The 15,173-nt window shown below is 41.9% G+C and overlaps 2 protein-coding genes across 2 annotated transcripts; one reads left to right on the top strand and one right to left on the bottom strand.

Annotated features, from left to right (window-relative positions):
* Positions 1-245: 245 nt before the first annotated feature.
* LOC111153952 (olfactory receptor 10G7) lies at positions 246-1,178 on the bottom strand. The gene has a single exon (XM_022513301.1). It carries the CDS (start codon positions 1,176-1,178, stop codon positions 246-248), a length of 933 nt encoding a protein of 310 aa, XP_022369009.1.
* A 12,997-nt stretch (positions 1,179-14,175) lies between these two features.
* LOC111154002 (olfactory receptor 10G6-like) lies at positions 14,176-15,173 on the top strand. Its single transcript, XM_022513354.1, is given in 2 exon segments — positions 14,176-14,242; positions 14,245-15,173. Coding segments are annotated over 2 exon segments (996 nt in total).

Raw genomic sequence — 15,173 nt, forward strand, 5'->3', positions numbered from 1 at the left:
AACATAAACAAGAATAAGCCATCATCCTTCCTCTTAGATTACCACTTAAATGGTTGCGGTTGCTTTTATTGGGATTCTGGCAAGAAATTAAGAGGGAAAATTTTTAAAAATGCATGAAATTTTAATTAAAAAATTAAGATGGGATTATTGAAATGTTCCTTACAAGTATAATGTTCATGTTGGTGGTTTAATTTAATTCTAAACAAATACAAAAGAAGCTAGGCATATCTAGCCTTTCTTCATTATTAACGCTGAGTGAATATTGACTTACTTCTCACCTTGAACAATGCTTTCTTCACTTCCTTGTTCCTCAGAGTGTATACCACAGGGTTTAAAAGTGGTGTCAGCACCGTATAGAAAACTGCCACAACTCCATCCACAGCATCCCGGGAGCCTGGCCTCAGGTAAATGAAAAGACCAGGGCCAAAGAAACAAAGGACCACAATGCAGTGGGAGGCACAGGTCTGAAAGGCTCTGTGTCTCCCCTCTGAGGTGCAGATCTTCAGGATGGACCAGACGATGGACACGTAGGACAGCACTATCAGGAGAAAGCAGCCCAAGGCCATGACCCCAATATTGACAAAGATCACCATCTCATTGACAGAGGTGTCTGCACAGGCCAGCTTGAGGATGGGAGGGGCATCACAGAAGTAATGCTGGATCTGACTGGGCCCACAGTAGGGAAGACGGAATGTCAGTGTGGTCTGGACAGCAGAGTGCAGAGAGCCACTGAGCCACGTGCTGGTGGCCAGGAGGGCACAAGTCCTCCCACTCATCATGCTGGCATACCTGAGCGGGTGACTGATGGCCAGGTAGCGGTCATAGGACATGACTGTGTAGAGGAAACACTCAGTGCTCCCCAGGAAGTGGAAGGAGTAGAGCTGGGCCACACAGCTGGGAAAGGAGATGGCCCTGCCTCCTGGCGACACCAAGGTCATCAGCATTTTGGGCACAGTGACAGTGGAGAACCACATGTCAATGAAGGACAGGTTGATCAGGAAGTAGTACATGGGGGTGTGGAGGTGGGAATCCACCTTGATCACCAGCAGGATGAGGAGGTTCCCCACCACAGTGAGTACATAAATCACCAAGAAGATTCCCCAGAGGGGGATGTCCATTGCTGGTGCATGGGGAAGGCCCATGAGGAAGAACGTTGTGACAAGGCTCACGTTTGTCATTTTCCACGCCTTTGGTACCTCTCCCTATGGGAATAGAGAGAGCACCCAGCATTTAATTGAAAACTGAAAACCCATTTTCATGTGTCAACTTCATCACCCCATGGTAGATAATTCTAGAGTCAAACTCAACTCTGCTTGTTACAAAAATTATTTGGTAAAGATGATAGAATTATTTCAACATCATCCCCCCACCACCGCCCTCACAGGCAAACAAAGGCACGTGCACACAAACTGAGGCACACACAGATCTATGCAGTAGAAAGTCATAGAAATCCATTGTACTAATCTCTAGTTATATATCATAAATGACCACAAACTTAGCAGCACAAAGGAAATGCAAATTTCCTTTCTTACAGTGCTTGAGTCAGGTGAGCTGGGTGTTCTGCTCAAGGTTAAAATCAAGATGTCAGCTAAGTCTGGAATTTCATCCGAGGCATGGGTTTCTCTGTCAATCCAATGGAGATTGTTGGCAGAATTCAGTTCCTTGCAGTTTTAGGACTGAGGTATCTGTATTTCTTGCTGGTTGTTAATAGGGATCCTCAGTCCCAGTTTTAAAGCCCACCAGCAAGTCCTAACCACCCTAACCAAGCTCTATGTTGCCAGCTTGATGTCCCATCTGATAACACAGCAACTTACTTCTATAAAGCCTGTAGGAGAACCTCTCCCAGTTTGCTGTGATAAAGTGTGATGTAACAGAATGCATCATGAATGATAACCCATTATAGTCACAAGTCTCACCCATACTCAAAAGGAGGCAACGTAGCAGGGAGTCGGGGAGTGAACACCATGGGGCAACAATGAAGGGAAGGGGGTTTTGGAATTCTATTTTGTCTCCAGAGTTCATGTGGTAACTTAATGAATTCAGAATTTTATTGTTGATAGCAATGCACACTTCAAAGGTCTACACTACAGCTGAATAATTGTGAGGGAGTTGTCATATATAACTTGATGCCAGTAATACTAGTTGAAATGTTACAAGTATTAAATAAGATAATAGATGTGATCCTTAATAAAGTATTGGCACTTGGGAGCTGCTCAAAAAATAATGAATCATACAAAATGGTTGCCTTGTGATACAGAACTGCCTGCCTAACTATCTATATATTTATCTACCTATCCCCCAAACTATCTATAGAGAGGGGGGAATGAGAGGAAGAATAAATTCTCTTTGTGCTGTGAGACTTCTCAATTTCAAAGCTAGACCTTTGAGGAAGATTTCATCCCCGGTATTGGTGTCTCATTACAACCACCATCTGCTTAGAAAAGGATTTCCCTCAGTAGAGGTTGGGAAACTCAACTCCATGACATGATCCCCATGTTCTTCCATTCGATTCAGAAAATACCAAGCCTTGTACACTGCTGGCTCCATACTTCTTTTACACTAGGCTATCCTTTATTAGGCCCTAAAAACATAAAATTAATATGTGTTCTCCCAAATCAATCCATTGGTAGTTTTTTTAACATATATCCTTCCATCTTAAATAGCTAGATATTTTCCATTTCGCTTTGTTGGAGATAATATCCCTTCCTCCGTCTTCCACTTCTCATACTCATAAATTCAGGCAACACCTTTATAAGAGAAAACATCTCCATCAAGGGTATGGCTCTTATTTAAGACCTACTACCTGAGACAGGAAGAACAGAACCAACACCAGAGGAAAGGACGTTGCCAGCTCGATGTCAAGAAAAGTTGGGATTCTACACAATGAAAATTGAGACAGAATTGATATTTTAAAAATTTAACCCAAATTCATGTTCAGTTCACGATCATTATTAATTATTCTTTGAGGAAAACTGTGAAACCAGCTCCACAATATGAGAGAAGCCAGGATCCCTGATCCCAGCAAAGCTTAGACGAAATATATCCTGTATCTAGACAATGTGGCTTAAGGTACATCTAAGCTGTAATTTTCATGGGTGAAGGAGAGTGGGAGGTTCAGGCTTCCAGGTATGGAATGAATAAGCCACGGGAATGAAGGCACAGCATAGGAAATAGAGTCGATGGTATTGTATAGTGACATATGGTAGTTGCACCTGTGGTGAGCAGAGCATAAACTACAGAGAATGTCGATCACTATGTTGTACACCTGAAAACAGTGCGACGTTGTGTGTCAAATATGCAAGCACACACAAAAAAATGTTAATCTATATTTTTCCAATAGGAGAATAAATAACAGAAACAAAATTATCATAATCACCTATATGGATATCAGAATTCAAAAACTGGTACAAATGTACCAGTGGGATCCCAAGGGTATCTCCATATTCACATTAGATGAAATATGAACTTTTCATCAGGTGAATTACAGAGTAGCCTGAGATTTAAGGCAGTACTATCGATTAGAGGTGTCAATGTTTCATTTGTTTGTCCATGTTGCAACAATTTTGTCCTTATTTGTAGGTTTTTAATTAATAAGTGTGTGTGCGTGTGTGTGTGTGTGTGTGTGTGTGTGTGTAAAGAGAGAGAGAAACAGGCAGACAGACAGAGATGGGATACAGAGTCATAGACAGAGAGAGTGTCAACGTGAGACTTGATAACCCAGTGTAGAAAGATGTCTAACAATGCCCAAGCATCTTATCTCTCAGGGAAAGTTTAAGAGGGGAAGAAGAGAAACTAAGAGAAATCTACCATTTTAAGAACTCACCTTACAGTATGTGATTCATTTCCATATAAAACTCATCTGGTTTTTTTCTTCCAATTTTTTACTATCATTTTTGAAACTGTAGTCAAGTTATTACTCAAAGAACAGACATACCTATGATTCTTTCGTGAAAGTGGCTCATTTCTATTCAAGGACCAAACTAGTTGAAGAGCAGGGAATGGAAACTAACATGGCTAGATGGGTAGGAAATTAACTTATTTTGGCGACCCAGGGGAAGGATTCCTCTTGGGTTTCCAGGTTCCCCTGATGAGCAGAAAAACAAGAGCAAGAGACTAATGAAAGATTTTTAATAATCCTGCATAGATGTCCCACTGTGTTTGCTTTTTGAACCCTCCTGAGAACAGTTCATGTCTCTCTGAAACTTGTATTTACACCTAAGAGGAAGGAAGGAGGACACAGTTACCTGTTCCCTCAACAGTGATGCAGATAAACACACAACTGCTGGCTCTCAAATTAAACTTGTCCAGAATCCATACATGGTCACCACCTGTCCCCACTCTCCATCTCAAGGCAACTCTCTCATCCACCATCTTTTTAAGCTGTGTTTAAACCATGAAAGTTTCTAACCTTTTTTGGTTGTTTAGAGCTTTAGAGTTGTTTTTCTTAAGGAAATACCTAAGGATACCTATTTCCCAATAGCACATGTAATAGATTGCATTGCTGTTATAACTTTTATGGTCTTATAAGCCTGTGTAACACTTGACATATTAAACTGGACCTTAAGTGCACCTGGGTGGCTCAGTGGGTTAAAGCCTCTGCCTTCGGCTCAGGTCATGATCCCAGAGTTCTGGGATCGAGCCCCACATCTGGCACTCTGCTCAGCGGGGAGCCTGCTTCCACCTCTCTCTCTCTCTGCCTGCCTCTCTGCCTACTTGTGATCTCTGTCAAATAAATAAATAAAATCTTTAAAAAAAAAAGTGGATCTTAGTTTGTAAATAAGCTTTTCATGCACTACATTAATTTCTTTGTTTTAAGGTAATAGTCTTTTTCTTATTGGTTTGTTAGAACTATTAAAATTAAGGTAACTAATTCAAGTTATTAATATCAACATATCTTGCTGGCTTGGATGAAGGAGAACACTTCCTCCCCCATAGTGTTGGTACAAATCTGTATAGTTACAGAGCCTTCTTTAGGAAAGTAATATGACAGTAGTTACTGAATTTAAGATTGTGTGTGCTCTTAATTCCAGTAATTCCACTCCAGGAATCTATTGATGATTATAAAAGCACCAGGATATGGTGTCTTCATTCAAACATGCATGTTGATACATGGTTTCTAGTGGAAAAACAACTGAAAGCCAAGTGGAAAACCCTAGAAAGAATAAATCATGGTGTTGTTACATCATGAAATCTTAAGCAGCTACTAAAAGACTGAGTTACACCCATTCCAATTAACTCTGGGTGGCTTTCATGGATGTTTTCAATGGGGGAGGGAACATGATGCCCAGAAGTGTGATTAACTTTGTCTCATTTGCTTAAAGCAAATAATCACAAACCATATATTACAAAGACATAGAGAAAGGGGTAAAAGGATATGAATGAGATTATTAATCTGGAGTTGAGAATGGCGGTGTGAAAAACAGACAAAATTTTCAAAAGATGAAAATACTAATATAGCATATGAGATGTAATCTAATTACTTTAAAATTTTATTTGTTATTTTATACACAAAAGCCAGAAATAAAGGAATTGAATCTTGATCTACTGACCTATATAGGAATGCTGATATTATATAGTTTAAGTGAAAAAGGAAGCTAAACAAAACTCTATATTTCAGTTGAAACACATTTCCCCATATACTCTCTCTCTCACACACACACACACACTCTCTCTGTCTCATGTAAGAAACCCCTAGAAAAACCAATGAATCAAAGTTGGAGAAGGAACAGGAAATAGGAACAGGCAGAATTATTGCAGAATCGTGCCTAATAAATATGTGACGACAGCCCACTGATATTTCATGGAGGGCTCCAGTCCACAGCGGCTTACCGTCACCCCAGGCATGAACTCTTACTACCCTGCACTATGCTGTCACCCTGCCTTTCCAATCTCTGTGTTGTTAACCCTGTCATGGCCATCCTCTGAATCATCCTCTCTCGCATGTGCCTTTTACTGCCCTTGCTTCTGACCCAAAGTCTAAGTTGACATATCTATTGCTCAAGTCTAGATCCCATGTCTGTGTTCCCTATTTGCTGGAGGGAATGGGAAAGCATCTGGTATTGCTGTTTCTATAGCAAAATGCAGCCCCAATTACAGGAAGAGGGCTTAAATGATACACAGCCAACCTGTGAACAAATAAATATGCCAGTAAAGATCCATGGCTGTCCACTGCAATGACTGCACACCATCTGTATACACCCTTTTCTGCCTAGTTACACACACACACGATGTCAGCACCAACTGCAGCATGACTGTATGCCTCGCGTCACTCCCTTCACACATGGAGCCGTTCTGAAAAATCACCATTTATTCCATCCAGATCCAACTCTATCATTGGTTCTGAGGCAAGTCTAGTTCAACATTGTGTGCCCTATGGACAAAACAGTAAAATTACCATGAACACATCCTAGATATAATAATGGACTGAATGGGGGGAGGAAAATAAAACATGGAAACACACACATACCAAAGCAATGTAGAAATACATGTCAAAGGTACAAGACTTATTTTGCAACTGGTTATGAGGGAATAGCTAACATTAAGGACTTCTGTCTTCTTCCACACATTGTCTCATCAGGACGCTCAGCATGTCAGTGTCGCCAGTGGGGTGAATCACACCATTGTTTCTGTAAGACACCACCATGGGGTGTTTTGTTGTTGTTGTTGTTATTGTTTTTAGGATTTTATTTATTTATTTGACAGAGGGAGATCACAAGTAGGCAGAGAGGCAGGCAGAGAGAGAAAGGGAGAAGCAGGCTCCCTGATGAGCAGAGAGCCCCATTCGGGACTCGATCTCAGGACCCTGAGATCATGACCTGAGCGGAAGGCAGAGGCTTAACCCACAGAGCCGCCCAGGTGCCCCAAGACACCACCATGTTTTGATCTTGCCAATATATTGCTTCAGTCATTTATGATTCATTTTTACATCTGGATGTAGTCATATGCAGGAGCTTCTCATGGAATTACCTAGATTCACTATCTGGGTAAGGAAGAGAGTAGAGTAGAAAAATTACTACCTTATGTGTTAGTACAAATAAATTTGGGGGGAATAAAAGGGGGAATAAAAGCTAATAATTCTAGAATTTTATGTTGTATTACAGGCCAGATATTTTTCATCATGTTAGCTGGTCAAGAAAATGAAACCTTGAAAAGCCTCCCCACCCAATGTGGAAATAGACACGCCAGGAGGAGTCGTGTCTTTCGTCCGATGTCAGTCCATCACATAGATCCTTGGAATTACTTATTTGGTACTTCAGGAGTAAAATGAAATAAAAGAAACTTGAGCACAGTACAAGCTGACATTGCTAAACATTATTAAGTTGGACTAGATTTTGTGGACTAGCCTAGCTCACCACAAGGCAACTGGATGACCAGAAATGTCACTGAGGTGGCAGTTTGTTTCCGTAGGCTCAACTACTACAATGTGGTTTGCATATGAGTGTGCAGGGCATCTGGCCTATATTCTATTTCCTACATACCAGCTCCTATTAGCATGATGTCACCGGTATAGTTACCCAGCATAATACCCTGTGGGCTCGTGAGTGAACAAAGTCACTACAGTGAAATTGTTACATAAAAAGCATGATCCAAAATTATACCTATCATGTATGTGATAAAAAATTAGCTTTCTGTAAATCCATACAATGTGTAGGGAAGGATTTCTCTTTAAAAGACATAATTAGGTAGAAATTCTCAATTTTGTTGTGGTTGAATTATCAAAAGACATTATAAAGACAGAGAACAGCTAAGTTACACATTGAGTATATTTACTACACATAAACTAAATGGGGAACAAAAAGTAGTAGTAGTTGTATTATAGATAAATATATATAAATCAAGAGGTAAAGGAAATAAATAAATGTAATAAGCAAAAGCATATAGACTTTTCAGAGAAATGGAATATAAGAAAGGTAGGAAAACCAAAGAAACATGCACAACTTCCTTAGTAATCACAGAAATGCATATTTAAACTATGATAAATTTATGTTATCAATATTAGATTTTTTTAAAATGTGTCATCTGTGAGTATACCAAGTACTAGCAAAAAAAGTGGACCCCATGAGCTCTCTTACCCTCTAGTTAATGTGAATATCAGTGTGGACACGAGATCTCCAACACAGGTACAGATCTACACACTGTGTGGTCCAGCAGACCCTCTCCAGGGGCCAACATAGATTTTGTACACGTGTGTTTCCTACCATGTATAAACATATCCTTAGCAGCTCTGCTTACATGTAGCAAAATAAATAAATAAATAAATAAATATTCACAACTCAAGGGTTGTTTGGAAAGAGAATATTGTGAAAGGAGAAAGAGATGAAAAACAAGCTTTATTCATAAAAGAAAACCATAGAGGTTAAAAAAAAAAAAAGATGAATAAACCACAGCCATGAAAATCAGTGTCTCAAAAACATACCTTTTAGGTAAGAATACTGCTATATGATTCCATTTATATAAAATTCAAAATATGAATGAACCCATATTTGGTGAACTGTCAAAAGAAAATCAAGGGAAGGAGTAACAAATTTCAGGATAGTTATTACCTCTCATGGGGAGAGCAGAGGATGTCATGGAAGAAAAGGACAAAGATGCTTCTTGGTTCTTATAACATTTTATTCTGAAATTGGATGATGGTTATGCACATTTTTTATTAGCATTTGTATATGGGTATTATGTATGCATTATATATACATCTAATTTGTAAAACTTTCAGAATACATAGGTGTACATTAAAACTTTCATATGTTGGGGGTGCCTGGGTGGCTCAATTGGTTAAGCGGCTGCCTTCAGCTCAGGCCCTGATTCCCTGGTCCCGGGATCGAGCCCCCCATCCGGCTCCGTGCTCGGCAGAGAGCCTGCTTCTCCCTCTCCCTCTGCCTGCTGCTCTGCCTACTTGTGCTCTTCCTCTAACTGCCTCAAATAAATAAATAAAATCTTAAAAAAAAAAAAAAACTTCTGTATATTGAAAGTTTTAATGTACTCCTACATATTCGGAAACAGTTTCCAATTAGATGTCTCTCTCAGTTGGAGGTGCGGCAGTGCCAAAGGCTGTGCCGGTATATTCTAGCAGGACCATGTCTAGATCTGGAGCTGTGAGATGAGTAAGGACTTCATTACTACACTTGCAACTCTCTGTTTGCACTTGTCCTACTGCAGTTAAGTGGGGATGACCTAGAGATTTCCATCGTGAATCTTTTGAATCTTTGATAATTGTCTCAATCTCTGTGATACTCTCCAAAGACACAAAAGATTTGATGACTACTTTGTTGGAAGTGAAGAGCCCCAGGGCTTCCATGTGCCCCTCTCTATCAAAACACTCCCTACTTACTCCACAGGCAGGAAGCCAATGTGAGGGTTCTCGAAATTGCTGAAAACACCAATTGCAACTCCTTGCTGGTGAGCTAGGAAATATTGCAAGGTAATTTTCTGGTCTGTAGTTTGCCCAGCTCTATTCCGCTCCTCTAGTCTCATAGATGGGGGATTCCTTATCATCTATCTACACAGATTTGTAGGAGATTGTTTCCACTACCTACACAGTATCATCTTTCTTCTTTGAACTTAATCTCTTTAGAACTGTTCTGTTTAAGTGTGAAATGCGGTTGGGGGGGGTGGTGTCGCTCTGGATTATTCCTCCAGAGGGCCTTCCAGCTCTAGTCGAAGTGTGTTTGACTTTAAAAGAATTGCCAAAATTGCATGCTCCATCTAGCTCAGACTCTCTTTCTCTTTTTTTTTTTTTTTTCTTAAGATTTTATTTATTTATTTGAGAAAGAGAGCGAGAAGGGGAGAGAGAGCACAGGAGAGCAGAGAAGTCAGAGAGAGGAGCAGGCCCTTCACCGAGCAGGGAGCCTGATCCAAGACTCCATTCTGGGACTCCAGGATCATGACCTGAGCGGAAGGCAGTTGCTTAACCAGCTGAGCCACCCAGGTACCCCTAGCTCAGTCTCTTACTTGCCTATTGGAAGATCAAGACATTTCTGTCTGAAACAGTGTTGCCAGTCCTAGGAATTTACTCTTTCAAGCTGAGTGAAATTCAAAGGGCACTTTTAGGTAATTAACATATGGCACTCATGTAGCATTTTTGGCTTTAAAGTGCTTTCAAATTCCATCTCCACATCTTTATGGGATAAACAAATAAGGCAACTTTATCTCCAAGTTACAAGAGAGAGAAATAGGAGAAGTGGTCCTTCCTGTCAGCTGATCAGGTAGGTGTATGCTCTCAGCAGGATCCTGTGCTTCAGGGACACTACCAGCAACCGAGCAAACTTCCTGGAAAAGCCCTAGCTCCCATTTTGCTATTAACAAAGCCCCACTGTGCCTTATTTTCATGCAAGTTAATTGCCCCTGAAAGGGGAAGCAAAAGTGACATCAGCCCCCATGGGGACTACAGGAAGGAAGAAGCTGCTTTCCAGAAAGAGACTCCAGAGCTCAAAGCCCACAGACATCGCAGCCAACCCTTTGAACAAGGATACAAAGAGGACAGATGCACCCAGAGAAGCGTACAAAACGAGCACAGCGACAAAATCAAGCTGGGGCTTATCGGAGAGCCCAGGGCACCTGCCCAGCTCAAAAAGGGGCTTCCCCAAGAAACAGCAAAGAGCAAGGAGCTAAAGCAAGCAGAAGGCTATGGCCCTATGGCCAAGTCACAGGCAGGTAGAGACCATGAGCAGAGAAGACTCCAGAAGGCAGGCAGAGGTGGAGTGATGGAAACTCTTCTGAAATACATACTTACTAGAAGGCTGTGACAGGTTGGGAACAGAGAGCTCAGCCAAGATCTCCGAACAGCCTGGGCTTTACAAATACATGGTGGGGAGGGGAGGACCTTTATGCTCTGCTCACCAAAGACCTTTCAGAGTTTTCTGACCCAGATGAGTTTCAGCCTCTAGCTTAAGCCTAGTTCAGCTCATCCAGGGTTTGGAATGGCCAGAGAATGCTAGTGTTCTTTTCCCCAGGACTGCATGTGGAGCCTGCTTCTTTTCCCATCACACAGATGAGTCTATCGTAAGTTGATAATATCATGTGATCCTGACTAAATTGTACACATCATGTAACTGGAGAAGTTTTAGTTTCTAATGGGAAAGGAGGGTATTTTTTTGGATTTCCCAGGGGAGAAATTATTATTTCTATGCAGAGAGAAGAAGAAATTATAAAAATGAATGAAGACGGAGATGGCAGGGCAGTGGGGAGACAAGAGAAAAAGAACAGAACAAAAGGGAATTTAGGCTTGCATGAAAATTGATCTTCTATGTGTAAGAATTAAATTTAAAATGTGAATTGATATGGATGCAGGAGAGATTGCGATTTCTTCTTTGGGTGGGAATCTACACCACCTTCTCTTCCCTCTCTTTGTCTCTCTCTGTTTTGTTGTTGTTGTTGTTTTTAACAAAGGAGAAACTGAGACTAAGAATATTAAGAGATTTGTTCAAAATAATTTAATTAGTAAATAATGACCTTTGGTTGGAATTCTTATGATTTCAGGAGCTACATTAAGACCTAAGTGATAGTATCCTGGATTCAGTGTCTAGATAACAGGGACATCCAGACAGAGGGGAATGCATTTCTTCTATAGGATTTAAGACTTTTTCAATTTTTCAGTGCAAGAGGAGCCTAGGTGGCACAGTCAGTTAAGCATCCAACTCTTGGTTTCGGCTCAGGTGGTGGTCTCAAGGTCGTGGGATCAAGCCCAGTGTGGGGCTCTGTGCTCAGCATGGAGTCTCCCTCCCCCTCTGTCGCTCCCTTCCACTCTCTCTCTTTCTCTCTCTAAAATAAATAAATGCACCTTAAAAAAAAAAAAAGAATCATTCAGTGAAAGATATGCCACAAACATGGAATGAAAAGAAAATGAGACAAAGTCCCTTTGGAACTCATAGTCTAATGCGGGAACTTGGGCATCCAGAAGGGCAAATGGCTGCATGTTTTGTGAGCCCAGGGAAACGTGAAGGACGGTGGAGGCTTCAAAGACCGACTGACCATTTCGGGAAAAGGGATCAAAGGCTTTCCTTAGTAGATCACACATGAATGAGATATTGAAAGATGAGTAGAAAATTTTCAGGCATCAGCAGAGCAAGGCCCTTCTAGATTAAAGGGACTGATGCCAAAATAAACAGAAAAGAATGTCTGGCCATAGCACAAATTTGTGGGATGGAGCCCAGACAGGGGAGGCTGGGGAAATAAGTCGACACCATATTACAAAGCTCCTTGTTCTCTAGGCCATGCCAGTAATTTTACACTGTGCCCTTGGATGCTGTGGTGCCGATGAGGTTGGTAAGCAAGAAAATGTCTAGGAAATCTCTAAGAATTTTCTCTGAAATTCTTTCAGAATAGATTCTATAGCTCTATGGTGAGAGATTATTTAGTTTCTATGTGGTTTAGATCCTTCCCGAGGGGGACCACCTGTCTCAGCTTGCCCTGAACTCTCCTAGGTTTAACAAGGAAAGTCTCATGACCAGGAAATTGCTCAGTCCCCAGAAAGCCTGTTTGCATTAGCAAGAGTAGTCTCTTCAGCACTGACGAAAATTGGGAGGGATAAGAGCACAGATATGCCATGATTGGTGGCATAGAAGGAAGTAGCCAGATGGCAGCCATAGCTATAATGGTGGGTCTTCTGCCCATTCAGGGTCCAGCGGGAAACCAAATCTCATTCCACACCCTCTGAAGCCTTCTGAACGATTCTGGAAGGTGACATGTCATTTGGAATGCTTGTCTCCACTTGGTAAACAGGTTATTTTTCTTTTTTTTCTTTTTATTATTTGTCAGAGAGAGAGAGGGAGAGAGAGCGAGCACAGGCAGACAGAATGGCAGGCAGAGGCAGAGGGAGAAGCAGGCTCCCTGATGAGCAAGGAGCTCGATGTGGGACTCGATCCCAGGACGCTGGGATCATAACCTGAGCCGAAGGCAGCTGCTTAACCAACTGAGCCACCCAGGCGTCCCGGTAAACAGGTTATTAAAGCAAAACTAGGTGACACTAGAAAGGATCCTCTCACATGAGCCCTAGGCATCTGGAAAAGCTCTGGTCATGTCCCTTATTTCTACCTTTCCCTGTGGCTGATGACAATCACCAGGAGTCCCAGGACAAAAGGCCTTTATCATGCTGCTTCAAATCTGGGGACTGAGATCTGCTATGGGACAAGTCTTGGGAATCTACGGGTTCACTTCAGACCTCAGGCACAAATGCAATGACTGGATTTGTCTGATAATGAGGACCATACCACATGCTTTGATGGAAAATGATAGTCAGTGTTGATTGAGTGCTGTTATGGACTATGTGATTTTATTTAATCCTTACAGTAGTCCTGTGAAATGGGCACAATGATTGTCCCCACTTATAGAATTAAGCAAGGAAAGGGGAAATGGGCTTTTCCAAGTTTACCAACAGTATAAGTGGAAGAGCTGGGATTTTTAATTCTGGTCTGACCTCTAAGGCCATGCTCTTAGGATATAATACATGCTTCCTTAGTGACAGACAGACAGATGGATGGGTGGATGGATGGATGGACGGATGGATTGATGGATCAATTGACAGATAGACTGCACTTATCCAAAAGCAGAGAAAAAAGATGACAACAGGTGCCTTGTGGATGAGATTTTGTATTGCTTCACTATCATGAAAAATTTTAAATGGCATGTATATTTTTGCAGTTAATGAAAATGGTTATTTCTACCCACAGCTTTATTCAATGTGTAGCCCAAATAATGCATGTTTAAAAATCTCAGCTGATTTTTATTGGGCATATCTACGTTAGGAAATATGATTCCAACTCTCGTGCTGTTAAATAAATAAGCTGTTAATTATCTCTCTAGTATATAGATCAGAGATCAAAGTGAAGGAAAACAATGGGATAGCCATTCCTTCAGGGATTGGTTTAGGTTTTATATGACTGTACTTCTTCCTAACATGAAGAACTCTATGTACGGTCTTTCCTTCAGTCTCCTGTCACATAACCTGACACATAGGTTTTAACCTGACATAACCTGTCACATAGGTTTTAACCTTGGAAAAAACTCTTGCTCCCTAGAACCCAGCAGAATCCCAAAATCCTTGGTGGGTCAGGTGGGTAGGGGTGAAGGGAGGTAGGGTGTGGGGATGACAGAATGATTTAGAACAAAAGCTGGAGCACAATCTCTCTCTTTCTGAGACCCTTCTGTGTCCATGTTTGGGAATGACAGAATATATGCTCCATGCCTAGAGAATTTAATGGCCTTGAGCTTTCCCTTCTGCTACTTCTTCCAGCAGATGTGAACAGCAAGGTGAAAACCAGACTTCTGTGTCTCACTTCATTTTGGTGGGTCTGCACCACCCACCACAGCTAGGGGTGCCACTCTTCTTGGCTTTTCTTGTCATCTATGCACTCACGGTCTCTGGCAATGGGCTCATCATCCTCACCGTCTTGGTGGATACCCGGCTCCACCGCCCCATGTACTGGTTCCTGTGTCACCTCTCCTTCTTGGACATGACCATCTCCTCTGCCATTGTCCCCAAGATGCTGGCTGGCTTTCTCTTGGATAGCAGGATTATCTCTTTTGGAGGTTGTGTAATCCAACTTTTTTCTTTCCATTTCCTGGGCTGTACTGAATGCTTCCTTTACACGTTAATGGCTTATGATCGTTTCCTGGCCATTTGTAAGCCTTTACATTATGCTACCATTATGACCCGCAATGTTTGTAACTTCCTGGCTTTTGGCACCTGGCTGGGAGGCACCCTCCACTCACTTTTCCAAACAAGCTTCATATTCCGGCTGCCTTTCTGTGGTCCCAACCAGGTAGACTACTTCTTCTGTGACATTCCCGCCATGCTGCGTCTGGCCTGTGCTGACACCACCATCAATGAGCTGGTCACCTTTGTGGATATTGGGTTCCTGGCCCTCACCTGCTTTATGCTTATCCTCACTTCCTATGGGTATATAGTGGCTGCCATCCTGCGAATCCAGTCCATCGATGGGCGTCGCAATGCCTTCTCCACCTGTGCTGCCCACCTGACCGTTGTCATTGTTTACTATGTGCCCTGCACCTTCATTTACCTTCGTCCAGGTTCTCAGGAACCCCTGGATGGAGTGGTCGCTGTCTTCTACACTGTCATCACTCCCTTACTTAACCCCATCATCTACACACTCCGCAACAAAGAGATGAAGGCAGCATTGTGGAGGCTGGGAGGTCGCAAAGATGTGCAGCCTCACTGA

This window comes from Enhydra lutris, unplaced genomic scaffold (genome assembly GCF_002288905.1).
Source record: "Enhydra lutris kenyoni isolate GAN:26980312 unplaced genomic scaffold, ASM228890v2 scaffoldscaffold34, whole genome shotgun sequence".
Lineage (NCBI taxonomy): Eukaryota > Metazoa > Chordata > Mammalia > Carnivora > Mustelidae > Enhydra > Enhydra lutris.

Excerpts from the sequence above, each read along its gene's own strand:
- LOC111153952 (XM_022513301.1), bottom strand. The coding sequence starts at position 1,178 with ATGACAAACGTGAGCCTTGTCACAACGTTCTTCCTCATGGGCCTTCCC.